General features: G+C 37.2%; 1 protein-coding gene across 3 annotated transcripts in view; it reads left to right on the top strand.

Moving 5' to 3' along the window:
• LOC117408415 (sodium/bile acid cotransporter 7-A) overlaps positions 1–27,205 on the top strand; it is a 148,443-nt gene that overhangs the window by 97,943 nt on the left and 23,295 nt on the right. For 2 of the 3 annotated variants that reach the window (XM_034013378.3, XM_058999447.1), the window contains exons 6-10: positions 8,568–8,603; positions 10,158–10,241; positions 17,848–18,013; positions 20,689–20,740; positions 20,910–20,983. In XM_034013378.3, the coding sequence (XP_033869269.1) occupies positions 8,568–8,603; positions 10,158–10,241; positions 17,848–18,013; positions 20,689–20,740; positions 20,910–20,983 (412 nt within the window). Of the gene's footprint in view, positions 1–8,567; positions 8,604–10,157; positions 10,242–10,848; positions 12,299–17,847; positions 18,014–20,688; positions 20,741–20,909; positions 20,984–27,205 lie in introns of those variants that run through there. The other variant, XM_058999453.1, reaches the window with a different exon arrangement.

The raw sequence follows: 27,205 nt of genomic DNA, 5'->3' as shown, positions 1-27,205 counted from the left end.
TGCACCCTGGACCATGTCAGCTTTAACTGCATTCCCAGCGGCAATGCTGCAGCAATAATCTTTACCTGCATATACGACCCAATGTATCAACATGTGCTCCATGATGGGGGGAAAAAAAAATGGAAACCGGCTCATCAATAAAAACAAAAAGCTGCGGCCGGTTGAAAACAAATCAAAAAGGAATAAAGTAACAATTGTGATAGTGTGTCCTTGTAAACTCCAAATACATATCAGTAAAAATAATCTAGCATCTGTGCTGCATCTTTTAAGAGACAAATTAGTTTACTTTAACATTCCGATATGTTGAAAGTGAAATGTACCTCAAAATGTCAGCTGTTCAGCCGGTGCCCCCCACATTTGTCAAGTGGTTTTGAGTGACATATTGTGCGATTTGGTATTTCAACAAAATAATGAGGGGCGCGTACATTTTTGGAGAACTGCCTATTATCACTGTCAAGTCTGTCACACTCACACCTGATATTTTAAAGCTGATCGCAAAAGGAAACTGCAATTGTTCTCATTTAATTTGTTATAACGCAATGAAGCATTTAAAATACAAATGTATGCTACTTAAAAAAAAAAAGTTATTCTGCATTCCTGTGTATGAAGGTTCCATACCATAGCCAGGCATCAATGAAACGCAGTGAAGCATTTAAAATACTTTTTTATGTTTTTGTGATTTCCTGTATATGAGGGTTCCAGTACCGTAGCGAGACTTAAATGTAATACAATATGTCGTTGTATGCAAAACCTGATATACAAATGTATTGTTTATCGCACAATCAGCAATCAATATTGCAAAACATTTTCTGCTTAGTGGCAATAAATATATTATAGCGGCCGGCTATGTGCGGGCCTCTCTCTCTCTCATATTCCCTGCTCTACTCAATTCCCTCAGGTGGCACGCAGCATGCCCTTTTATGGACGCTGACTCTGCCAACTCATCACCCATTGGCCCATTGATAGCCACTCGCGTTCATACACACACACACACACACACACACACACACACACACACACACACACACAGAACTGACATGCAGGCAGGCTGCTAGAGAGAAAGATTAGCCAGCGAAACAGACTCTTACATCAGCGGACGACACAGGAAACATTATGTGTACAGTATACAGTTCGTTGTGTTTGCCCCGCCGCTACTATACATGAAGATCACATGGGGAATCCCCCATGACAGCCCCCTTGCGGCAATATTACAATGAAGTTCCGCTCTCGCTCCATTCTGAGGTAAAACTATAAGAAATGACCTATAAAAAGGCTCTTTGTTGCTCTTTGTTACATAGCTGAATAAATGTTATTGTTATTTTACTGTTTCTATATTAACTGTTTGTTTTTTTCACTTTTGACTAATATTACTAATTTATTTTAAAACAAATGCAATTTTTGGACAATGCAAAATACATGTAGTTCAAAATACACAACTGGAAACTGAGCACTGCAGGGCTGCAATTTAATGCTGTTTATGTAGTGTCTAATAAGGACAGTGTTCCTCTGGGACCTCGGTTCAGATTTGACTCGGGGTGCTGTGGCCACAGGCTTATTTCCATGTATTTGTTTTTATTGTTGGACGGTTGTTCGAGGAGTTCATGCAAAAGGAGGATACTGGGATCAGTCCGTCCTATTATGAATAGAAAGAGTCCAGAACTCAAAAAACAGCAACACATTGAGCAATCATGTAAAGGCAGTCTGGGAAATGAGAGAGAGAGGGGAAGGCTTGCCGTCACAGATAGCTTGGTGGTGACATTACTTAACAAAAGCAAACGGCACGGTGGCCAAAACAGATAAAACACAGTGAACAACACAAAAACAAGTAACATGCTGGTTTAAAGCCAGCACAAGTAGCAGTTGTGCTTGAATTATTGATATCTTTCACTTACGTTACTCCTCTGAACCAAACCCAACCCAGACTGAGAGGTTCCTGCCTCTTTTATCCAGCTGTGCCTGAGCTTGATTGCTTGTTAATCATTCAATCTGGCTCAGGCACATTCTACACATGAAGTGAGTACGTTTTAAATAATAACACAACACAAAATACGCACCGGGGCGGGGTGTACCCCGCCACACTTGAATAAAATGACTCGTCTTGAAGGCTGTGATCATGTGAAGGACAAATATCTCTGTTGCTTGCTTCTGTATGAATGTCTACAGAATGTATGACTGCATAAAGTGACATCCAGCTGTGTTTGACCATATACTTTGTTGCATGGCTTCAGATCTCATTTCTATTTATTTTACAAATATCTACAAAATGAATGCTGATCACGGTAAATTACTGATTTTTCATAAATAACACAGGAATGTTTCCTGACTCTCTTGCTGGATTTCTAGGTTTCCATTTTCATACTATAGCGTACTACTCATAAGCTATATACAGTAATTACATTAAAGTATGCCCTTTAGTTTACCTTAATGAGCTGTGGCTCTCTACCTCCCATACATCACAGTTAGTAGAAGGCTAGATTGATATTCATCATATTAATATCTGTATGATCCCACCTGTGTACTGAACTCTGTTTTGCCCGTGATTTATTTGTTTTTGGCTTGTGCCGGGATGTAACAAAATGTAAACTCAGTGACTAAGAAAGATGTTATAAGTAAATGTACTCAATAAGAATTATTCATTGATCAGATTCTTGATGTCCACTTTCCCAGACATTGCTTGGGGATAGGGGGAGGGAGGCTGCCAAAACAAAAGCCTGAATTTCCAGATTCTTCCAGATTTCATCTCCTGTCGTCTCTTCCTGACAAACCAAATAGCCTGATAATTAGCATAAATTTCTAGATCAGATCAGATGGCAGTTTCATATTTTGTGACCTAAGATGGCTGCCATATTGGAGACTGAGATCTTGCATTCACACTCAACTGTATTCTGTCGTTCTCTAGGTCTCTAAGTTTCATCATGGGTACAGTGTGTGCCTCTGCCAGCATCAATGCCTTGTGTCTCAGACACCATTTGAGTGAGAAATTGCAGAGTCGGAATATTTCATTTGAATACTTTTAAAAGTTAACTTTTATTCTTACTTTATTTTCCTGAATTACTAATTGAGAAAGTGTTTAGACTTGAACACAGGTTAAATATACACTCCAAATATTATTGTAAAGCAGATCTCGAGTGACACAGGCTGGCCACCTGTCAAGAAGGCAGGGGTTTTGCCAGATCCACTCTTGTCAACGCCTGCTCAAATTAAGCATGCCAATATAACATATGACTTTAGTTCTCATACTTAATGTGTGTATTTTTTGTGCAGTGTCTATTTTCATACTAAAGCTTAATTTTAGTGAGCATCAGCCTAACAGGGCTCAGTTGTTCTGATCAATTCATGTATGCAGGGATATAAATTAGACTCCTACTGCTTAGCAGTTTGATCCATTCCGGGTTTTACTATGAGTTTAATAACACATACCTGAGCTTGTTACCTATAAACTGTGGCTAATCAAGCTCATATTAAAATCTGAAATGGGAATAGGAGTCTTATTTCCATCCTGGGAATAACAGCAAAGAATTCTCTCAAATCTCCTCCAAACTTTGTCATAGCCTCCTACAGATAAACTAGACTTTTTACACATTTTGAACCTATTGATATACTGTATTTTGTGATTGAGGACCCTCTGTATGTGTAAACTGTTTGAAACTCTTTTGTTATGCTCTTCAATAGAAAGCAGATAACACTGAGCTGAGCAATCAGTCCTCCCTCCTCAGTATGCTCTCTTAGTGGTCATATCCCACCAGTCGCAGGTCACTGTAAATGTATCGGTATCACGATAAATCTTTAGTTTCTTACTTGCTTAAAAAAGTTACTGGCAGTCATGAAAGAAAATAAGTTTAATTTAACCAGTTAACCTGATCATTAAATAGTCTTTTTGCTGAATATTTTTAGTATCACATTTAGATAAAGAAAAAAAAAAACATGACAGCTAGACTGAGTGTATACTGCACCGTTCAATTCTGAGATTGCAGAATTCCAATAGGAGTACATGGTTGTTAACACAGCTCTAAAACCAACACTGCCCCTGAGTATTTGAAGAGTTGACAACCCTGCTCATATACAGTAATGGGGCTGTGCAGTAAGATGTTGAAGCCGTCATCATTTAAAATAAAGGGCTTGAGCTGCCATCTAATGGTTGAACACATGCCTTGCAGTCAACAGTATGTGAAATGGACAGGAACAAAAAATAAAGCCAAGAGAAAGCTGTCATACAAGCAAGCAGTCTAATCCAGTCCCGCATTTGCATTATTGCACTTAAATGATACTGTAGGTGCTATATGTAAGATAATATAAAGCAAATCCTTATTCAATGTTTATTTGTATAATGCAAATGTATTCCAGTGGGAGGGGGGGGGGGGTATTGTTTTACAGTATACTGTAAACCATCAAGTTGAATTGAATGCGATTAGTGTACTTTAAAAAGGCTTGGTAATTCAAGCCCCATGCAAGTAGTGCAGTTTGCTCGTTTGGAGTTCAAAAGTGGTACAGTGCTATCTCAGGCCCTTTGAAATGAAAGAACTCTACTTGTCTTGTAAGTATACATATCCTGAACTATGTAAACCCTTTTTTGCTTTTATTAGCATTAAAGTACTTTTTATTACAGCAATAAATAAACTGCTATTGTTGATAAAACCAGGCTCCTTTTTTCTGTGTGTGATAAGAACTGAATGTCCAAATTAGTGTTACAACAGCTCAGGATTGTGTGTTTTTTTTATTTCTGATGCTGAACCTATCCTGCAATTTAACTGAAAATTTAGAAGACAATGCCCTCTACTGGTTATAGCATAGAAGTGCTTTGGTTTTATAACTGCCAGGATTAGTACTAGCTTTATGTATTTCTGGCTATTCTGTTTGTTGTCTGAAAATTATTATTTGCATATCATTGGATTCCTAGCAGTAGTCTAGTAAGTGGCATGTGTGTGTGTGCCAGTAGTGTCATATTAGTCTATTTTCTTCTACATTTAAGGATCTCCAATTTCAGACCATGAACACTGCCAAGAAAATGTGGAAGACTGATAGCCAAGGAAATCCTAACTACTTGTACTGTGATCATTTCTTTCTCTCTTTTTTTTTTGGCTAGTGTTTATAATAGTTATATATGATACCATGGTGATGTGTTCAGCAATATATAGCTGTCAAATTTAAAAGCTTAAGCTTTACAGTAAGAGCATTTGTAGATAATACTGTGCGGAGTTATAAAGAGTACAGTATGCAAACACACACACTCCCAGCCATTCACATACAGCACTCCTTGATATCACTTAAATTAAATGTGTGGGGACAAGAGAAGGAGGTACAGCACTTAGGAATTAACAGATGGCAGGTTTTGTTGAAAAAAATATATATATATCTTTCATATTTAAATAGTTGTCTTTCACTCCACATATAAAGAAGCATTATGTGATCTTGATAAGTTAAATAAATAAATAAACTAACGCAGCATGACAAAAGTGTTACTTTGATATGTGTTATTATTATCCTCGTTAAGTGCTAAGTACAACAGATAAGATGGAATGAGAAAATAGCAGCAGGCGGATGGAGCCTTTTAAGTTTTTGAAAAGTGTCAAACTGAGCATCTAAGAATGTCTATTCTTTCTCTCTTTTTCTTTGAATTGGAGGTTGCTCTTTGTTCCCAATTCTTTTTTTTTTTTTTTTCCCGCTAGCGTACAGAAGATGGTGGTTGTTATAAGTCCTGGCTTGGCAGCTGGTTACATGAATTACTGGCTAACTTTGAGGAATCTCGTTGTTTTTAAAGGACAACCCCTTGTGGTCACAGTACTAAGAGTCTCGAACAGGGCTTGTCCAGTAAATTAGATAAAAAAATAACTTAAACTACAGAGGTGTGCTTGTTCTAGATGTTAATGGAACACCTGGTAATTGAGATTTATCATGTTATATTATAGCAAAAAATAAAAAATAAACCAGAAATGTATCGAAGTAACATACTTGCCCCATGTAAACAGAATTTGACAATAAATACAGTAGGATATGTGTAAGTAGATACCTGGTGAAAGCCCTGTTTACTCAGACAAATGTGCAGTGCAGAAGCACCTGCCAACCAAACACTGATCTGCTATCAAGTCTGCCTGATCTTCTGCCTTGCCAGTTGTGAATGAAATCGACTTACGTCAGGGGTACGCATCTTGTATATATTACAGAATACACCACAGGGATACCATTGGCATAACAGATTGATCAGTTATGTAAAGGACAACACAAAGTGTGTGCATTATCTCTTCCACTTTGTTAAAACCAATAAATTCCAGTTGATGTTTTGACATGGAAATGGGCCAGCTGTGTTACAAGAAAGCGAAAACTGGATGCCTGGGTCACTGATGTTTGTCCAACACTTCGTTACCAAATGATTGCATTTTGAGTAGACGAGTGTTTTACTCTATAAATTCCCGTTCTGAATAATAAAGCGTTGCTGTAGCCTGCAGCAGTTTAAGCTCTGTGTCACTGCACAACTTGTTTGCTCCCAGGGAAATCCTCCTGAGACACCCCTACTATAGCAGGCATGATTAAATACTTAAATATTGTCCCATGGTTTGAAAAGAAAAATAAATGTTACCACCAGCTATGTTTACATCCCATACGTTTTTTTTTTCTCACTTGATTCTGTCATTTAGTCTGCCAGCATGTTATATTGTCAAGTTGTTTGTATTCCTGAAAATGTACAATATTTAGTATTATGTAAGAGCCTGTATTTACATCTGATTAAGTTTGATCAGGTTAGGAGCAGCATCCTGATATTAAAATAGTTTATTTAAAATCGTTTTACAAAGCTCAAAGTGGATTAACCTTGTATAACAATGTTTTAAATAAATATATAGAAATATAGACCAATAGAAATTCTGTGGAAACTGTTCTATAAGCCAGTGATGGCTATTAAGGAAATTCATATTTCTGCTTGATCCAAATGTAATATTTTTTTTTAATAATTTGGGGTTGTTTACCCATTTCAGGTACTGTATTTTGCAATGAAGTATTATTGGGTGACTGTTTACAAATGTATTCTGTAGAATACACTTCTGAACACTCACTAAAAGGAATCTGATGTCAATGTCCACTGTTGTTTATATGTGTACTGCCACTCAAGTGTATTAAAAGGTTGGTTTGAATCTGAAGTAACTAAATAACCACATATTTTATTAAGAATGGGAAAATGTGGCAGACATTCAAAATTAATGGGTTAAAATGGCATGTATCAATGCACATGTCATCTGAAAGTATAAAGGGGGGGTTGATGTGATGAAACCTCAGAACACTTCACCTGAATGGTCCATATTTTCTTAAGAACTGTTTGTTCTGTTGTTTTTGTTTTATGGAAGAAATGTGGTTTTCTTTTTTTTATCTTTGATGGAGAAAGTATTTTTTTTTTCTTTTCAAACTGTTTTGAAGAGAACAGTGCATTCACAGCTCTTGTACACAGTGAGGTTTATTTATATCTCATTGCACAGCCATCATTGCAGGGTTTGCTTGTCATAGCCTTTCAATTCAGAGATGCAAATGTATCAAAAAGGAAGCCAGAAGTAGAGCATCAGTAGGTAGCCAGGTGTTATCAGAAATATCACCTGGATGACTGCTTGAAAGTGTGCATTTCTAAGTAGACATCGGCTTTCTGTGAACACTTTTACCAGCCCTTCTGTTCTAGGCTCAAATAGACTTGGACATTGTTATTTAAACAACAAAGAATGTGGTTCACTGCTTTCTTCAGGGTTGTTCTTAATGGATACATATCCAGAGGTATATACTGTATTCGTGGAAGTCATTTTTGTTCCCATATTGTTGCTGTGGGTTATCTTTAACTATTAGGGTTTCATTTTCTGGGGTACAGTACCTTGGTGCCCTAAGCTTATTCCTTAATAAAATTGATGTACTTTACCCCCAGCCAAGCTTCTTTATGCCAGCCCTGTGCATTTGCATTGGATTTTTAATTTGAATGCATCTTTAAAAGCATCACAGTGAAGTGGTTTTTTTGTTTAACTGTATTTTTATGGTGCTACAGTTAATGTATGTGCAATTTTGGTCATTCCAAAGTTATTTGTTTGTCCAAACCAGTCTATTGCTGTGCCTTTTGAAAAATAATTTAAAAATATAATTAAATTAAAACGTGTATTATGGAATGGCACAGCTGGATAACTGGGTACAATAATGAGGAACCTGTTGAAAACCAAACATTGTATTTCAGTTAGGTGATTTCTAGAACAAAGAATCTTTTTACTTTTCGTATTTAGTATTATTGAAGAGGACAGCATACAAATGGTACACGTTGACATCTCGTTCAGCCCAAAGTTGTTTTTATAATCACAGTGGGTTTTTTCAATATTTTCTTTGTATTATCACATTTTACTGTGACTCCCAAACTAATCATTTTCTTTCATTTAATTATCGAAAAATGTATGTTAATTGTATTCTGTAGCTTGCTTTGTTTCCTTTTTAAAATATAGGAATAAATATAGGTAGCCCAGAACCTATATGCATATGATTCACACATCACTGAGTTCAAAATTAAAATCCTCCACCGAATGCTAATGGAGCTGTCTCTCTCTCTTGTTTTTCAGGGAATTGTCGTAACTCCACTTTTACTGCTACTTTTTGTAAGTACATGAACTATTTCTTATTGTCTTGTCACTGTTAACACTCAGCTTAGTAAGTTCACATCTATCCTCACTCCTCCAGTGGGAGCTAGTATAAGAACAACGCTGCACCTTTTGTTTCTAGGACCATTATGACTAGTGACTTGATTCGGATCTGTTAACATAAGAACATAAACAGATTTCATATTAGACTGCCTCAAATGGCATTAAAATATTGTTGTGCTGTTTGGTTGAATTTTATTTTTAATACAGGTATATTCTCAAAAGCACCGCGAGTTTATAATGAGACATATGCAGACTTGTTGTTTCATAAACAACCAGCTGCTGTCAATCGCTAACATGACAGGAATCCAGTCATTGAGGCTGTTTGCCACTAGATGCGCAACATATCCTGTTAGAACACAATGACACATATATTTCCTTACAAAATCAACCTACGCAAAGAATGGCAATACATCAAAGATAAGGTTTAAACCATGAATACAAAAATCATTTAGCTTTTTAGAGCAGTTTGTCAGCTGATTTGCTTTTATTACTTTTGAGCTCCTATTCCATGTGATTTTTAACAGCTGTAGCCCTCCACAAACCAGTCCTAATGGCTGAGGTATTTGGGTTCCATCTCCAGCTAGGGAATGTGCATATTGTTTAAAAAGAATGAAAAACATTCAACTTTGTTAACAAGTAAAGATTGCAAGACATATTATTGGTTTCCAATTAATTTAATGTGTGAAATTAGAAGGTAAGGGTTAAACATAACAAGAGCTTGAGGTCTCACATACATTTTTTTCTTGTTTAAATATATTATAATTTGCTCAAATTTACGGCATGTAAAACATGTAGAAAGATTGGAACTCTCAATCCTATTGGCTATTATAGCATGTGTATTACACTATAATCCTCAATTGTTTGTCTAAGTACTTGAAAATCAGAAATGCGATGGTATTCATAATAAGCTGCAATGTTGCATATTCATATAATATTTTAGGTCAATGTTTTCTAATAATCCTACCATTATCCTGCCATTACACTGGTACTAAATTAGTGCCAGCAAATGTTTTGATATCTCTTTCTGACATAAAGCTTATTTAACTGAGATCTGTCAGCTCATATTTCACACCCCCTGTAAGAGGGGATTCCATCAATACACGTGCAGCGGTATGTGCAGTGAGATTGCTGCCATTTCTGTCTGAGGTTCCTCAACAATACACCCTTGGAGGTTGCAGAAAAGTCCCTGGGAATTTCAGGCACTCTGACAAATGTATGTTTTTAATTCTCCCCTTGAATTACATGCAGATGAGTGCTGGGACCAGTCAGCTTAAGGGTGCATTGTTAAGAAACGTCTTAATAGCAGCAGAGAAGACGGGTCAGAACTAAGAACTTGATGGAGTGCAGTAGGGTTGTTTGGTGTGAGTGGCTGAAACACTTTGTAGCTGTTAACTGTGGAACAATATCAACATCCCTTTCTGCAAAAATAATCAAAATACAAACCTGCAAAATACCTTGAGAGCAATGGCCTGCCACTCAATACAGGAATTTCTGTTTTGTCCCTTACAGCTTGGGTCTTCCTCTTCTGTGCCTTTCACCTCCATATTCTCACAGCTGTTTATGACGGTAGTGGTCCCTCTCATAGCTGGACAGGTACGTTTTATTTACTAATGGCATAATACCTGCTGGCTGTGTTTTTTTAATCCAGTTTGACAAACATTACGCCTAAAGCCTTCTTCACTGTACTGATTAAAACAGTATATAGTGGTATTATTAGTACAGTTGGGACTGAGTTCCCTCTCACTGTGGGAGCTGTGTAAACGGCACCAGTAATTAAGTCTATTAATGGTAGCTGACCAGGAGTAGGCTAAAAAGGATAAAGAAAAAAGCAAATAGTCATAAGACAAAAAGAAAATTAGATTGGGAGGGGGTTTTGGTTTGTTTTGTAAAGTTTTATCTTCAGGATGTGTTTTGCATGTTTTGGAATAGTAGCTTTGGGTTTGACCCTCACGATGTGAAAACAGACTTTTTTGAAACAGACTTTTAAAGTTATAAGTGTAAAAAGTTATCAGGATGTTAACAATGAAGAGAAAAATTACACGTACGTTAATAACTATATATTTTTCGGAACCCCGCTATTTACTATTTAAATGTGTATATAATGAATATTAGTTATACAGTTTATGTGATTACACAATCGTGTCAGTATGCAACATTTATTAAAATGGATTTGCAAGTTTACCTGCACTGGTTTCTATAGCATGGGCAACCTGTCAATGCCTGCAGGAGTCACTGGAGAGCATCAGTCATCATGGAGGTGGAATCAAGGATATAATAAGGGGTGGAGGAGATGAACACAGTTACAATGAGGGCTTCATCAAAGTACTCTGAAGACTGCAAACTAGAAGGCTCCCTTTGAACAAGCATCAGTTGTTATGAGAGGAAACAACCTACTTTAGACTTCTGTCAGGTGGAGCTTCATTGGCAGAACAGCTTATACCTCAACATCACATTTCTAAGCCCCGTCTTCTGAACACTGGCTTGCAACATGACAGCTAGAAGAAATGGTGACTGCCACAGTTGACATATTCCCCATCCTTTTGGCATGTCTTCTCCTTTCTGGACACCTGATTGATTCTGACAGTCTATATTGGATATTTCATCTGAAAAAGAATTTTGTGATTAAATGTTAATGAGCAAGAATTTCTCAGTGCTTTTATTATAGTCCGCCAGTTATGAACATTTTTCAAAGTAACACACCCAAATCCGCTGTTTGCAATGAATTAATTATACAATCTTGTCACAGCACTATCATTCATGCATTCTTTAATCAGTGTGGTTTAAACAGGCTTTTCATGAAAGGAAGTTTAAAGATAAGAAATGAGGACTTATCTGGCATCATAAGCTCTTTGTAGAGCGGCTATTGACTATATATATATATATATATATATTGAAGAAGAAACTTTTTTTTTTTTTTTGTAGTTTGGACAGTTGAGAGAACTCAAAAGGAATCTGAAGTTAAAAAAGAGCCAAGAGCGCTCTTTGGTTTAAACTGATAAAATATATCAAATCTTCATATCATAAACATTATGAGAAAAGGTGCTCTTTGGAGTCAAGGGTTTCTTCAAACGTTTAGTAAGAAATCTAGGTGAAAAAATACATATTCTAAATCAATGCGCTGCCTCACAGAATTTAAAAGTATCGGCCGGTAGCCATCTTGCTTTTACAGTTACAGATGTACAGCTGTAACTATGAAACTGAGTGACCAATTACCTGCAAAAAATACCAAAGTAGTAAGCAGACATGCAGATTTGGATGAAGAACAAAAAAACAAAACAAAAGCCAATTTTTTTTTTTTTTTTTTTAAATCTATACTCAGTCACCCCGACTTTGTCACTTAAAATAATGTATTTTTAGCGTTTTGTAAACGCTACAGAAACACAAAAAGACACTTCTGCACATTATCCACCCCTCTCAGACCAATATTTCATTAAATCCATTAGACCTGAGTGTTGTGTTTCTTTTGTGCATTAGTATAAATATATATATATATTATTGCTGGGACAAATATCCAAAAATTCGAATGAAGATTTTTTGACATATATTCAAATACAAAAGTCAGATGTTTGTATTTGCTACAAATGGCAAAAATACCTTTCACTTATTTACCATCTCACCAGAATTTGCGTGACAAATGGCAAACGATAAAGAGCTCCATGTGATATATATATATATATATATATATATATATATATATATATATATATATATATATATATATATATATATATATATATATATATAATTTTAAACACAGCTCTTGAGCCTCTATTTAAAGTTTTAGACAGCAGAAAGTAAACAAACCAGATTATGCGTGCACATGCATAGTGATCTCTATGGAAAGCCACCTGGGACAAAAATGCATTGTGCTGCTTTTGAGTCAGAATCTCATGGAACAAAAAAAAGGCAAGCACGTCATTCTGAAATGCCTCACTTAAACAGTACCCAACTTCCTGAATGTTGTGTAGTGATTTTTATATAGACTGTATATATTATATATATATTTTGTTGTGACTTTCTGTTATGTGGAATGTCTGTCCCCTATTTTACTGCATTTAATCCTGTACTTTAGAGTACTGTAATCTGTCAAGTGTTATTTAATCTGTAGTATTTTGTATTTAATTATATCAACTATCACTGACACTGTTATCTGCTCCATTATTGAATCGTATTTTGTCATACTTGTACTTGCTAGAACCAAAGTCATTGTATTTATCTTGCTCTTAATTGTATTATTACTTGTACTGTGATTCTTGAAATGTATTTTTGTTTATGACTGTAAGTTGCCCTGGATAAGGGTGTCTGCTAAGAAATAAATAATAATAATAATAATAATAATAATAATAATAATAATAATAATAATAATAATAATAATAATGTAATAAACGAGAACCAAAACGTTGAGTTTTTTTCCCCTTCACTTTACAACGCCATTTCCATGTTTGTTTTATTTGAAGTGTTTAACCCTTTGCGGTCCATTCGATCAGCGCCTGTCAGGTGCTTCAAGTCTAATTTATTTTCACACAAGCTGTTTATTTTACACGCTCTGTTTTAAAAGTAATTTTATTCACAGTTTATTTATTTTCATTTTTCGTTTGCTTGTTCAGCTACAAAAAGGCACAAGTAAACCTCATGTTATTACTTTATGAAAATGTGTAGCTGGCCACTGTTTACTGTGAAGAAACTGCAATGGCAAGGAATGAAAAAAAAGATAAAATAAATAAAATGCCGTGGTGGAGTGTCCCGCCCCTTTGTATTTACTGGTTTATTATTTGTATTACTATGATTTCTGTACTTTTATATATGTGACGAAAAGCTGTATTTGGTATTTTATTATTGTGTGGCAGGACAAGCAAGGTACCGTCCGCCAGGTTATTGTGTGTTTATTTAAGAAACCTCATGAAGATGTGTGACTGATCAGCTACTGAGTATTTAATTAGCGGACAGTCACACATCATTATTAAACTCATGCAGACGATGGCCGAGGGGTAATAAGATCATTTAATAGCTAGTTAACCCCTCGGCTATAATATAAAAGACCTGCAGCTTGGCTGCACAAAGAGAGTGTTCAGAGTAGAGAACGAGAGTGGAGACAGGAGGTAAAATAATAATTTAAAGAAAGATAAACAATTGCTATGTATGCTGGTTTTGCAACCAGCATCTACTTGTTGCTGTTTATTGTTTATTTGTTTGGCCAACGTGCCTTTTTGTTTGAGTGTTTTTTTCTGTTTAAAACCTTTTGATTTATTTATTTAATAAAAGCATTGAGTGCTGTAGCGTCTCAGTTTTGCCCGTAGTACTGCCTTGTTTTGGTTTAATTTCCCCGAGTCTGACGTCACCCCTGCAGTCATCTCATTCACATATGGTGTCCAGCGTGGGATAACAGCGCCTCCAAGCGTCAGACCAGGAATACTGCGGGTGAAGTTTATTTTTTAGCAATGCCAACCCCAGCGACTGAAGGTGAGCCGCACCAGTCCCCAGTGATGGAAGGAGACGATGTGCTGCTCTTGCCTCCACTGCCAGGGGGAGACTACCTGCTGCTCCCGCTTTCGCTGCCAGGAGACTACCCGCTGCTCCCGCTTTCGCTGCCAGGAGACTACCCGCTGCTCCCGCCTTCACCGCCAGGAGACTACCCGCTGCTCCCGCCTTCACCGCCAGGAGACTACCCGCTGCTCCCGCCTTCACCGCCAGGAGACTACCCGCTGCTCCCGCCTCCACTGCCATTGGAGGACTGCCTTCCACTACCACCTGCACCACTAGAGGGAGACTGCATGCTGCTCCCGCCTCCATCACCAGGGGAAGGTGGAGCTCCCGCTGCCGCCACCTTGGCCGGGGGCTCCCTTCCTGCCGTTGGCAGCATTTCCGCTGCCAGTGGTGCAATGGGAGGAGGAATTGCCCCGGTGAAGGAGTCAGTCTATGCCCTGTCAGCATGTCCGCTGACAGCTTTGCCACGGGAGGAGGACCTTGCTTTGCTAACAGCATTTCCGCTGTCAGTGGGGAAGCAGACAGGATTGCCAGCCATGGGTCAGTTGAAGCCTCCCTTCCTGGATTGCTGGATTTTTAAGGGGGGAGGTGGCCTTTGAGGCCATGTGTGCTGCGCACAAGGCGGGGCATGTGTGGCGGAGTGTCCCGCCCCTTTGTATTTCTATGTTTATTATTTGTATTATTATGATTTCTGTAAATATATATGATGGCGAAAAGCTGTGTTTGGTATTTTATTATTGTATGGCAGGACAAACAAGGTACCGTCTGCCAGGTTATTGTGTGTTTATTTAAGAAACCTCATAAAGATGCGTGACTGATCAGCTACTGAGTATTTAATTAGCTGACAGTCACACATTATTATTAAACTCATGCGGACTATGGCCGAGGGGTAATAAGATCATTACTAGCTAGTTAACCCCTCGGCCATAATATAAAAGACATGCGGTTTGGCTGCACAAAGAGAGTGTTCAGAGTAGAGCTCGAGAGAGGAGACTGGAGGTAAAATAATAAATTAAAAAAAGATAAACAATTGCTACGTATGCTGGTTTTGCAAAAGGCTAAAATTTGCACAAGAACACAGAAGTCGGACTATGGAACAATGGTCAAAGGTGCTTTGGACTGTTGATGGATGGGCAGCGACACCTGTGCCTTCTGCCAGTTCTGTTGTGAATTCAATGCTTGTCTTCTTTCTATTCCTTAAGGATATTATCTTCAAGTATTGCTCATCCTTGTTAGATAGATTTTTGGGTCTTCCAGTCCTGGGTTTGTCAATTACAGATGATGTTTCTCTGTAATTGTTGATTATGCTTCGGATACCACACCTTGAAAATCAAGTGATGCGAGCTATTTCACTCAATGTTTTCCCTTCTTTATGGAAGTCAAGGTTGTTATAATAGTAGAAAACACTAGTGGAGGCTTCACCACCTGATGAAAACTAAAAGTTGAAACGCGTCGTGGATGTGGATCAGAAATGTTTTTAAAATGTTTTATTTTTTTAAGTTTGTTCAACAAAAGAAATAAAATGAATTGAATCTTGTAAAACTGAGTAGTATGGATCATTAAGAAAAACCACAAGGTGTGCGACCAAGTTCTCTCTGCAGTTCTGAATCAGAAGGATAAAGGTTTGTTGGAACATTCCCGGCTGGTTGACATAAATTGAGAGAGACAATCACTTTCTTTATATTATTATTATACGCAATAAAACTTTGCATGTTTTCAAAAGGTACTTGGGGAATTTAATAAGAAATGTAATACAGTAACATAGTATAAGCAGCCAAGCAACAGAATATAACAAAAACTTTGTGGACTTACTTGATTGATGAATCTTGAGAGATGTCAAGTCCGTGGAACATTGTTTAAAACACTGTAGCCCACAGAAATTCACTGGAAAGATGAAGAGTCAAAGAGTCACACCAAATAACTTTTTCATCTTATTTTTACACTTATTATTCAGTCACCTGAAAGCTTTGCACTCCGCCATGTTGCACCCTATGGGTTTTCACCGCTGTATCCCATAACCCCATCGTGCAACTTTTGGCCTATCAGGGAAATCAATGACTTGATGTCATGTCGCTGACTGAAAGGCTCCAATATGTCAGCTGCCTCAAGTGTTACTTGACCCAGAAAGTGGACAAATATATTTAAAACCTCGCTAAATGTGCGACTTGTTGACCAAATCAATGCAGCAAGAGCCATTTATTGGCTTTGCGGAGCACAAAGAGAACTTTGCTATTTTTGGGTACAGGTACCCTTTAATAATGTAAAAACAGAATATACCACTGCTGGTATTAAAAAAACAATACACTGTTGAATTATTTCACTGCAACTGTTAATTTTGTTTGTTGCAGGAAGAATAAGGCATCAATACCGACAATACAACAGTTGCAAAGTAGGCTGATGTAACCGTTTTGCAATCTAATAACAAGTGTCTTCCAGCATTAGAACCTAAAAGACTTTTCTTTGAGTTTCAAAAGCTAAAGCTAAATAAGACAGTGTGATGGGGTGCTAGCTCACCCCTATAAATTTGTGTTTGTTATTGTAGTTATTTTTACTGTTTTCATTATGTTTTTTGTGATTCTTGTTTTGGTTTGGATCAGCAGGAAAGGGGTTAAGTTCCTCCCTGTGTAAATACATGTGAGAATGTGGCTGGAGCCTTAAGTGCTTAATTGTTAATTAGTTAATTGGGCTCCAGCCACAGAGAATAAAGGGCAGGTGAAACCCTTTGTGTGGGGGTGTTTTTCTGTTTGGGAGTGCTGGGTTTTGGGGAGTTTTGTGTTTGGAAGGAGGGAGTGTTTTGTTTGAAAAGCCTTGGAACCTGACCATTTATTTTGTAAGTTTTCACGTGTATTATTTGTATTTGAACCTTTTTGTTGGCCCTTGTGCCTATTTATTTGATTATTTTTTGTTTAATAAAGATCATTATTTTGTCCCTTTCACTGTCTCTGAGCCTCAAACCTCTGTCATCCTGCCACAGAGAGTCAGTTTACATTTTTAACTTTGATGGGTAAAAGACATAGAAGATCCTGTTGTTAATGTTCCTAGTAGAACCCATCTAAACGCTTGCAAATGCCATTTGTCTGCAGGTTAACAGAAAGAGTGGATATGGGGTGGTTGAATTATTTAAACTCGCACAACACATGCACTTCTGCTTTTCAAGCATGCGTTATAATTTAATTAGAAAGTTCTGCTGCATAGCTGGCTATTTAAATATTAAAATGTTCCGCTGATCACTTTTGATTAGCCAGCCCCGTGAAAATTCCTGAAGATGTCAGTAGGATTTTTTTCATGTTCCAGAAGTTGCGCTTGAAATTGTTTGTTGATACAAAGGGGACCCTGGTAATTACACTCATCCATTAAAATCAACAGAGGAGTCCAACTTAAGGGAGGATTAATGAACATGTCTCAGTGACAGCTCGCAGAGAGCTTCTGGCACGATTAGGACCCGATTTTGGAAGCTCGTTGAAAATGTACTCTCATTAAGGGCTGCCTTTTGGAAGTCGCACTAAAAAATGTTTAAATTCCCCAGCAGTGTATTTGTGGGGCAGGAAGGCTTGAAAGCCCAGGGGGCAGTTCTCAGTCTCTACATGCCACTCTGCTGTCACATTGATTCTGTGATGCCATTTGGTTCAGGAGGCTTTTGAACACAACCTGTTGTATTTGTTTGTTTTTATATTTTAACTTTCTTTTTTGTGCTGTTTTTTTTTTCTCTTTCCAGATCATCCGCAGGTTCATTAAGGACTGGCTAGAGAGGAAAAAGCCTCCTTATGGTGCAATCAGCAGCTGTGTGCTCCTCATGATTATCTACACGACATTCTGTGACACTTTCTCCAACCCACATATCGACTTGGATAAGTTCAGTCTGATCATAGTGGTGTTCATCAGTAAGTCTGGATACCCTGTTAATAATAAACCCTTTAATAATCCACAGAGTGCTGGACGGCTTCACGTCCCCTTGTTCAACGTCTCTAGTTAATCACAGGTGGTGAAATCTAAAAATGATCCATAGCCACAAGGCCCATCTTTAATTATAGGTCCGCTTTAATTTAGTGCAGACTTATATTTATCCCTTCATGCATTAAAGCAATCTGTTAGCATCAGAATCACAAAAAGAAATTGATAGCTTAAGAAGACATAATTTATACTATTTTAGCCCAACAGTAGGCTGCATGGTGTAATGAATGCTCTCCGGTAGTTGACATTGGTCTTGGTCTCAAAACCTGGAGGACAGGGTTTGATCCTCAGTTGCTATCTTTTGTGCTATGATGTTTGGTTCAGTGGTTAAAGAAAACGGCTTGTAACCAGTAGGTCCCCGGTTCAAATCCCACCTCAGCCTCTGACTCATTGTGTGACCCTGAGTAAGTCATTTAACCTCCGTCTTTCGGTTGAGATGTAATTGTAAGTGACTCTGCAGCTGATGCATAGTTCACACACCCTAGTCTCTGTAAGTCGCCTTGGATAAAGGCGTCTGGTAAATAAACAAATAATAATGATGCTGACATAACTCTCCAGTCTGTACTTACGATGATGTGAGTAAAATAGCAAAGCCCAACAGAATCCTCAGAATGGGTCCACCACATCAAATGTACTGATGTACTGGTTAACAGAGTTGCTGTGAATACCAGGAATCTGAACCCTATTTCCACTTACTCCTTGCTTTTGAAGTGGCCTGATAATATTAATATGCAATGATGATTTTCGCCACCATAAATAAAAGAAAAACTGCTTTTTTTTTTTTTTTTTTTTTTAGTTGTAGCAGTACATATATAGGAAAAAATGGTTAATTCTGTCTGCAGTCATCTCTCTTGTATACAGTAATTTGTTAGCATCAGAGGAAACATATTAGGTTATTTGATCACCACTGAAAGCTTTCCACCAGCTGTATTATCTATCTTATCTATCTATTTAAATACTATATTGTACACATACATTTAGTCCCTTCAGATATGAAGACGTGTGTGTAACCTTTTTCAGTACTGGAAACATCGAAATAATAATAATAATAATAATAATAATAATAAAATACCTAAAGACGCCGACATATCTGAATTTTGTTCATCGAATTTTTCTTTTGAAACTTCTCCAATCACATGAAAATAATTTATTTTTCTCATCTTGGTTTGACAAGTTTTCAAACTGTCTGGAAACGAGTAGCCATCGCACTGATAAATCGGTGAAATTGGCGGGGTATGGGATTTGTAGTTTTTAAAGTGTGATTAACAGTGGGCAGTGGACACCAATAAACTACATTCCCAGAGTATTGGATTGAGCTATGACACGATTGAGCTGTGACAGTTTAGATCTGTTTTTTTTTTTATGTTTTCTACTGTCAGCAAAAAAAAATTCTAGTGGCACACGTACGCCTAAATTAAAACTTACGTTCGCACAAGCACATTTTTAGTCGCATATGCGACCAAATTAGTCGCACTGTAGAGCCCTCTTATGTTGTTTTGTTTCCAGTTTAGTTCCTCAGAATAGTTGCCACAATTATTATTATTGAGGTGCACTTACCGCTCGCTGTGTTATTGTTTTCTGTAAAACATTGATATCCTGTCAGTTAAGAAAAGGCTTCATGCAAAAGCTTGTTTTAACATTGTCTTCATTACGCCGGCCAGAGACCCGTGCTTACAACTATATTGTCATATTTTCTACATTTTCTTTAAATTCTCAAATTAATAAATCGAAACCCGGGTAGTAAAAAGAAACCCGGGTAGCGTCGGGTAATTTAAAACCCTGGTTTTACGCTGGTTTTTGGGTACCCGGGCCGATCTCATATATATATATATATATATATATATATATATATATATATATATATATACACACATTGAAATTTCATATACTGTATATATAATGAAGTTCAATATATATATATATATATATATATATATATATATATATATATATATATATATATGTGTATACATTGAAGTTTGATAGCTATACAATGAGGTTTGATTATATATACATTGACTGGACACAGGCAAAATGTACATCATTAAGAAACGTTGTTAGTGGCGAGTGCCATCTCATAGTTTTGTCTTGGATACCGCGTGGAGGGTGAAACTAGCAATCAGCAATCTGGAATCAGAAGTCAGAAGCGGGGATCAGGGATTTTTAAAAACACAAGTAAACTAGATTTCAGTATCAGTATCAGGGAATGGTGATTTTACAGTATTTGTCAGGATTCTAAATTTACATGGAATAAAATAAGCGTTCTTGCCCAGTTTTTTTTTTCTGCAGAGTGCGTTCAACTGTACCATAATACATGAGTGTAATAGCAGCGCATGTCAAATTTTTTAACACTGAAGATACTGTTCACACTGTTACAACACTTTTAAATGAACACGTGGTAGCAGCATGGTCAAACTGCTATGTGCTTTATTTATGCTTTTATAGGTTTTATTGCTTTGCAGGGAAGTTTTTCCACAACAGCAGTGCTAAGTGGCCACCCTGTTCCTTTATATACCTGTAAATTTTATTCTGGAATATTGTATTCAAGACCATTTTGTCTTGTTCTCCCACTACAGTCCTTAACAGTGTTGTTTTTGTCTTTCAGTATTTTTCATCCAGCTCAGCTTCATGCTTTTAACATTCGTCTTTTCTACGGGGTAAGTATTGCTGTTGCTATTGTGTACTTTGTGTTTCCTCACGCTGAGTTTAAAGGAGTTTGTTCCGAGTCTTCATGTTTCTGTTATCCCCTTGTTTCGTTCTTTAATAGCAAGATTGACAGTTTCCAGGCTGCACTAAACTACCAGGTATTTTTCTTTTCTCTGGCAGGAAACAATCAGGATTCACTCCTGCAGACACAGTGGCAATTATGTTTTGCGCTACACACAAGTCCCTTACTTTAGGTAGGTGAATCTAAGTTCACTTTAGTAATCTTTTGCTCTGTCTCTTGTGTTTTACGTTTCTCTTACAAAAAATGGTTGACCGTGTTGTCAAATAATATGGGGTTCTCTTATCTGCGTAGCCTACATACAGTTGGATGTTTTGTCCTGTATTTGTTCAATTTAAACATTGAAAACAACAATTTTATCAAGGATATCGTTATGGCTAAGTTGATAACGTAGTAATACTATCAAAAAGTGGAGGTTCTACAGTGTTACTGTTTTCCAGGTGAAATGATAACGTTCTCAATATGGAATCTGTTTTTTGTTTCAACAAAATCACTTGCACTGAAAAGCAGATGTTGTTATACTGTATAAGCCAGCGTGTTGTGATTTTTCTTGTCATTATTGGATATTAGTAGTTTATCATTATAGCCGAGGCATTTAGGTGGCAGAAAATTGTGAATGAATTTTCAGTATAATTTTGAAATGTCAGCATACTATATTTAAGCAAACAATCATGGGTTTGTGTTTTAGCTTTATTGAGAGCCAACCTGACATTATAACACTAATACTGTGATATTTTTTCTACCAATATGTAGGAACTTGGGATGTGCTTTTAATGGCTTTAACAGTCTATACATTTCTTTTGTGCAACAGAAATAAAAAGTGATTATGCAGAGTTTCATGTCACATGCTAATTAACCTTTTTATTTAAATATCTAGGACATTAAACTTCAGTAATACCATACAGTATATATGTTTAGTGACTAACATAGAGGCAACAGCTGTTCTCTCCTTTTCATTTTTCTATTATCTGTTCCAGCCATTTATTTGAGTCATTTGGTCTTAACATGCATCATGTTCATCTGATAGCTGTACTCGGTGGAGGAGATATTATTATTATTATTATTATTATTATTATTATTATTATTATTATTATTATTATTATTATTGTTTCACGTAGAAGCACTTCAGTCATGCTCCACCTGTCTTTAGTACCATGTGGATTATTTAGCCTACTATCAGGGCAGTAACAATGACAAGTACAAGCCAGGCGTCACTAGGCTGTGCCCCGGATGTATTTTACACTGCCCCGAATCTATAAGATATCAGTTTAGTTAAAAAAAATAAAAAAATAAGAAAAAAATAACAAAACACAAAAAACTGAAATCAAAATGCAAAACAGTGAACTAACTGTAGCTGGATTAACATGCAGGTGCGTTTCCATGCATACTGCAATCAGGGTTGCTACAAATTGAAAATACGTTTGTAGCCCAAAGTCAACCAAATACCAGCCAAATATTATGTTGCCTAAACTAGCTATAAAATTAACCTAATAAACATGATATTTTTCAGTTTCTTGCTACATTTTTATCTTAAGGTATTAGAATGAAGACCTTTGCTTGCACAGTTTTAAATGGGCCTCTCTTTGATTGGTTGCTGGCGGGTTTTCGAGGGACGGTCGATCCCATAACAGCTCTCTTATTCCTCTGGTAGCCCTGACAGGATGCAATCTGGCAGAAGCTTTGGCCGGAGAATCAGAATAGAACAGAGAATGAGAGTATACAGGAGGAGTACAAATAGAGTGCCTGTGCTCGGGACAGCAACAGGTGGAATTGGAAGGCAGCCACTGAATTTACTTGTTACGTACCCGTACTGGGACGTTGTGTAAGTTAGCTCAGAGGGGATCTGGGCAACCCCATAGTCCGTAGTGATTCAAAAATCGCCCCTCGCAGAGTAGCGGAGGTAACAAGGACTTGTGTAAAGCAGTATTTGTTTTGTAGTTTGGTTTACAGTGTTTTGCTTTCCTTTTTACTTTTATCGTTTGGTTTTCTCACTTTGCTGTTTATTTAACTGGCACTTGCATGTGCTGAAAGGACTGTGACAAAAGCACAGCAAAACACAGAAATAAAATACCATTGTTGGTAAGCAAAATAAAACCAAGCGCCTGTGGGATGTCTCAAACATCTCTGGCTCTGTGTGCATCAGTGACTCAACCACACTCCCCCTATCACAGACCCCAACACAGGAACTTCACATAAGGATTAGTAAGTTTACATAAGAACAAGCAAATTTCAAAAGATACTAGTCCTTGGGTCTAGTACCACCATTTTGTTAGTTTCTAACCCTCTTTAATAGTATGTAACGTTTTAGCACTCGCCAAAATTGCAAATGCGACTGATTTATTTTAAATGGCTGTTTTTTATTAATTTTTTTATCGTGATTTATTTCATTTAAGGAAGAAAAAAATGTGGAGGCAATTGAGTTTGATAGTGAAGGAGAAATAGAGCCTGAGTCTAGTAGGGGTATGGGAGTTAAAGACAAAAAGTTGAAAAGCGTTAATATAAAGCGGAGTGGAAACGCGAATTCAGCTTTATTCAGTGCAACCAGCGTGGCAGAAATCCGGTGAACACAGCGGCAGGCCTACGTGTTACTTCTGATTTATCATGCCATTGAACTGGAACATTAATAATACGCTTTATGTGCTTGTGTTGTTTTTGTCCATAATTTTTTGTAAAAGCTTTTTTATATCAGTTTATAGTGCTTTATACTGAACAACACCCAAGTATAAAAAGTGTCAGAATTGGTTACAAAAATACTTAAGTTAGAGGGAAAGAGTTGTCAAAATGCCTGCTTTACCCAGTATTTTCCTTTTTCATAGGATACTGTGCGATAGGGAATAGAGCAGAGCCACAGGATGAGCGTACGGGCGGTGCAGAGGAGCTCAAAACGAGTGAAGTAGTGTCAGGTGCAGATGCAGGTTCCAGTAAAGAAATAGTGACATTGAGTACAAAGGCAGTGAGATCTGACCGTGATGTAGGTTCAGATTTAGGAGTCATCGAAAATGGGAGCTGAAATTTTCTCAGTATCCTCAACAACAATGCGGGTTGAAGAAGCACTCATTTCAGTACCGTGGTTTGAAAACCATTAAGTGTTTGGATGCAGACATTACGTTGTTTTGCATGCATTTATGGGTCAAAAAATGCAAGGGCTAACAGTGTTAAACGGTGGCTATAACAACTGGAAAAGAGCGCTCGATTCTTTTAGAGAGAATGAAAAGTCAGCCTTGCACAATAGCAGCATGTTAGCATGGGCATCGTTTAGAGATATAAAGGTGAATGGAGATGTTGTGCAGCAGTTACAAGCAGCAAATTAAAACGAAATTAAGGAGAGGCGTGAGTATTTCTGGCACATTGTCATTGTTACGCTTTTTCTTGGGGGGGTTGGGGGAAGGAATCTCATTTAGAGGTCATGATGACACAGAAAATACTCAAAATAATTTCATGGAGTGTCTTAACTTACTGGAGAAGTTTGACACTTTTTCTTCAAAATTACAAAGCACAGTCTAAATGTAGCCCTCTTTCTCCATCTCCGAATGAAGTTATTATACAATGCTGTTCTGAACAGGTGACATGCAGCATAGTCAGTGAATTGAAGACCTCAGGAATGTACGCAATAATGGCAGATGAAGCAAGGGACAGACATAAAGAGCAGTTTATGTTCCAGCAACAGGGTCAGTAAAGGAGCATTTTATGGGATTCAGGGAACTCACATCTTTTAGTGCAGAGTCAATCACTGAATCAGTACAACACTGCCTAAGTGTGTGTGTGGCACAAACATGATGGTGCATCTGTTATGAGTGGAACAAGTGGTGGTGTACAAGCGAAGTTTAAGCAGTATCATCCAGAAGCAATCTATGTCCACTGTTACGCACATCAGCTCAACCAGGTGTTGTGCTACACTTGGAAAGCAATCAAAGAAGCTACACGTTTGTTTTTTTTAGTACTTTGAAAAATGTGTATACCTTCTTTAGTGGTTCTCTTGTACATCACAGAAAATTAATTGATGCTGAAGTTCAACATAGTTCACAGTGAACTAGTGCAGCTTGCAGATACATGGTGGTCTTGCCAGGTACGTTCTATCAATGCGATGATAATAGACTTCACAGCTGGCATCCAGTGCCTTTCCGAGATTCCGTCTACAACAGCCTTTGGTCTGTTAACAAAACTGTGTAGGCTGCCTGCAGTGTGTTGTCCTTTCACGTTTCAATCTGTTCTTGGCACCACAGAGGGCTTGCACAAACTCCTCCAAAAAGAAAACCTTGATTTGGCCCAAAGAAGCAGCATACAACACTCTGAAGAACATGAGAACAAATGAAATGGCAAAAGCACTATATGATAAAGCAAAAGTCTTCTCCACCAACAATAATATTGACATGCAGGAAACTGCCCTTTAACCCCTTCAGTGCTAGGGGGCTTACGGCATACGCCCAAAAATGTCCTCGTAAAGTGCCAGGTGGCGTACGGCGTACGTCCTAAAAGAACTCACTGTAGCGCCGGCTGTGAGCATCCGATCACTTCAATTTTTTTTACAGTGTGTAGAAGGGTTTAAGATTTCAGACTATGTGAATGGTGTATCTGTCACGTCATGTAAAAAGTGTATGATTGACAGTAAACTGCCCTGTATGCAATTTCTCCGTGTTATTTAATGTCGGATGCGGAAGTCAAACAAGCAATCAAAAAGATCTGTGTATTATATTTTTATAGTGCTTTGACTGGCGCAACTTTTGATGAATACAACATTTAGGGAATCTAAGGACCTGTTTTTAGCAAACAGTCTTACTTTCAGTAGTTATTTTCAGAACTGATCGATCGCTATTGATTACTGTATGCTGTCTCTGTTGTACCATGGCATATGCAGCAGTAAGTCAGTGCTTGGGAACGCTGTTTATGACCAATCGCTTCCGACATTTTAGGATATGTGTTGGGAGGGTTTAGTCTCTCAAAACTGTAGGTTGCTAGGTTGAATGGTGGATTGGTCACGTCAATCAAAGGTGAATGATTGATGCCTAAACTGGCCTATAGGATTTCTCTGTGTTGTTCAGTCTTGGAATCCAGTAAGTCAAATACACAAACGGAAGAGTTATATATTTCGTTTCGTGGTTTGATTTGAGCAAATCTTGATGGCTACAACATTTAGCAGACCCACAGGAGATATTTTTGTCAAATTTTATTTTATTTTCAACAGTTATTTTCAGAAATAATCAATCATAATTGATTGCTGTATACTGTCCCAGGCTATGCTGCACCATCCGCAGTAATAATAATATTATAAAATATGTCGGTGCCGTAAAAGGCTGCGAGTGAGTAATCGCTTAATAATATACTAAATGTTCTTAAAAGTAGCCATAAGACGTGTGTTAACACAATCCAATAACACGCGTCTTAAAACTATAAATAAGTTGGTATTTACTAATGTGAATGCTGCTTAAGACGCATGTTATGGAAATCATTAGCATATTAAGACGTGCCTTATTACAGAAGATAAAGCGTGTCTTAACGAAATGATGACATAGGGGCCTCTGACTATAAAGGAATGAGCAGAGATTGAGATACGCAGTTGTCAGTTCTTTACTTTTACTAAATATACAGTATGTATTAAATACTCAATAACGGCGTTTGAGTTATAAACAATCCCACCTAGACACCGTCATGGCTATACAGTATATGTGTGTGTGTATATATGTATGTATGTGTATATATATATATATATATATATATATATATATATATATATATATATATATATATATATATATCCTATACTGTATAAGCATTTCGCTTATACAGTATAGTAGCCTATTCTTTTTTTTTTTTTTTTATCCATTATTGATTAGATCAGTCTGCCGCCCTTGGGCGACATTAATCAGCGATCAACGCATTTCTGTACATTGAAATGCCGTTCACATGTTTTACAACGTGGATCTCGCAGACACCAACTGCAAGAAATGCACAGGTAATACTAACTAGGAGTAACTATACTGTACATAGCCTACTGTATAATCTATTGTAGCTAGACAAAGAATCATTTTATACAGAAAAGTGCAAATCTGTTACACTGTGAAGGTACAGAATTATTTGTACAGAAGTAAAAGCAGGTATGCAGAAGGTATCAACCCCAGTGCCAGCCGACACATGCAATGGTATAGCTGTGCCCAAATCGTGTGGAGAAAAAAAGTGCTCTGTAATTAGGAGAACACTTCCTCCTTTGATATTATGTGCTGTTGTGATTGTAAACCCAATTTCCTTTGTTTATTTATATTACCATGTTTCAATTATGTCTGTATGAACTCAGTTATGTCTTTTTTTTTTCGTTTGCATAGTAAGCTTTTGCATGCTATTTGTCTATAGGCAACATAAACACATTTATTTTCAATGTCCTGTTACTTATTTTGTTTGTACA

The sequence above is a fragment of the Acipenser ruthenus genome, chromosome 2 (genome assembly GCF_902713425.1).
Source record: "Acipenser ruthenus chromosome 2, fAciRut3.2 maternal haplotype, whole genome shotgun sequence".
NCBI classification, from domain to species: domain Eukaryota; kingdom Metazoa; phylum Chordata; class Actinopteri; order Acipenseriformes; family Acipenseridae; genus Acipenser; species Acipenser ruthenus.
The sequence above is the reverse complement of the archived record's forward strand: the minus strand, read 5'-3'. Positions and strand labels throughout refer to the sequence as shown.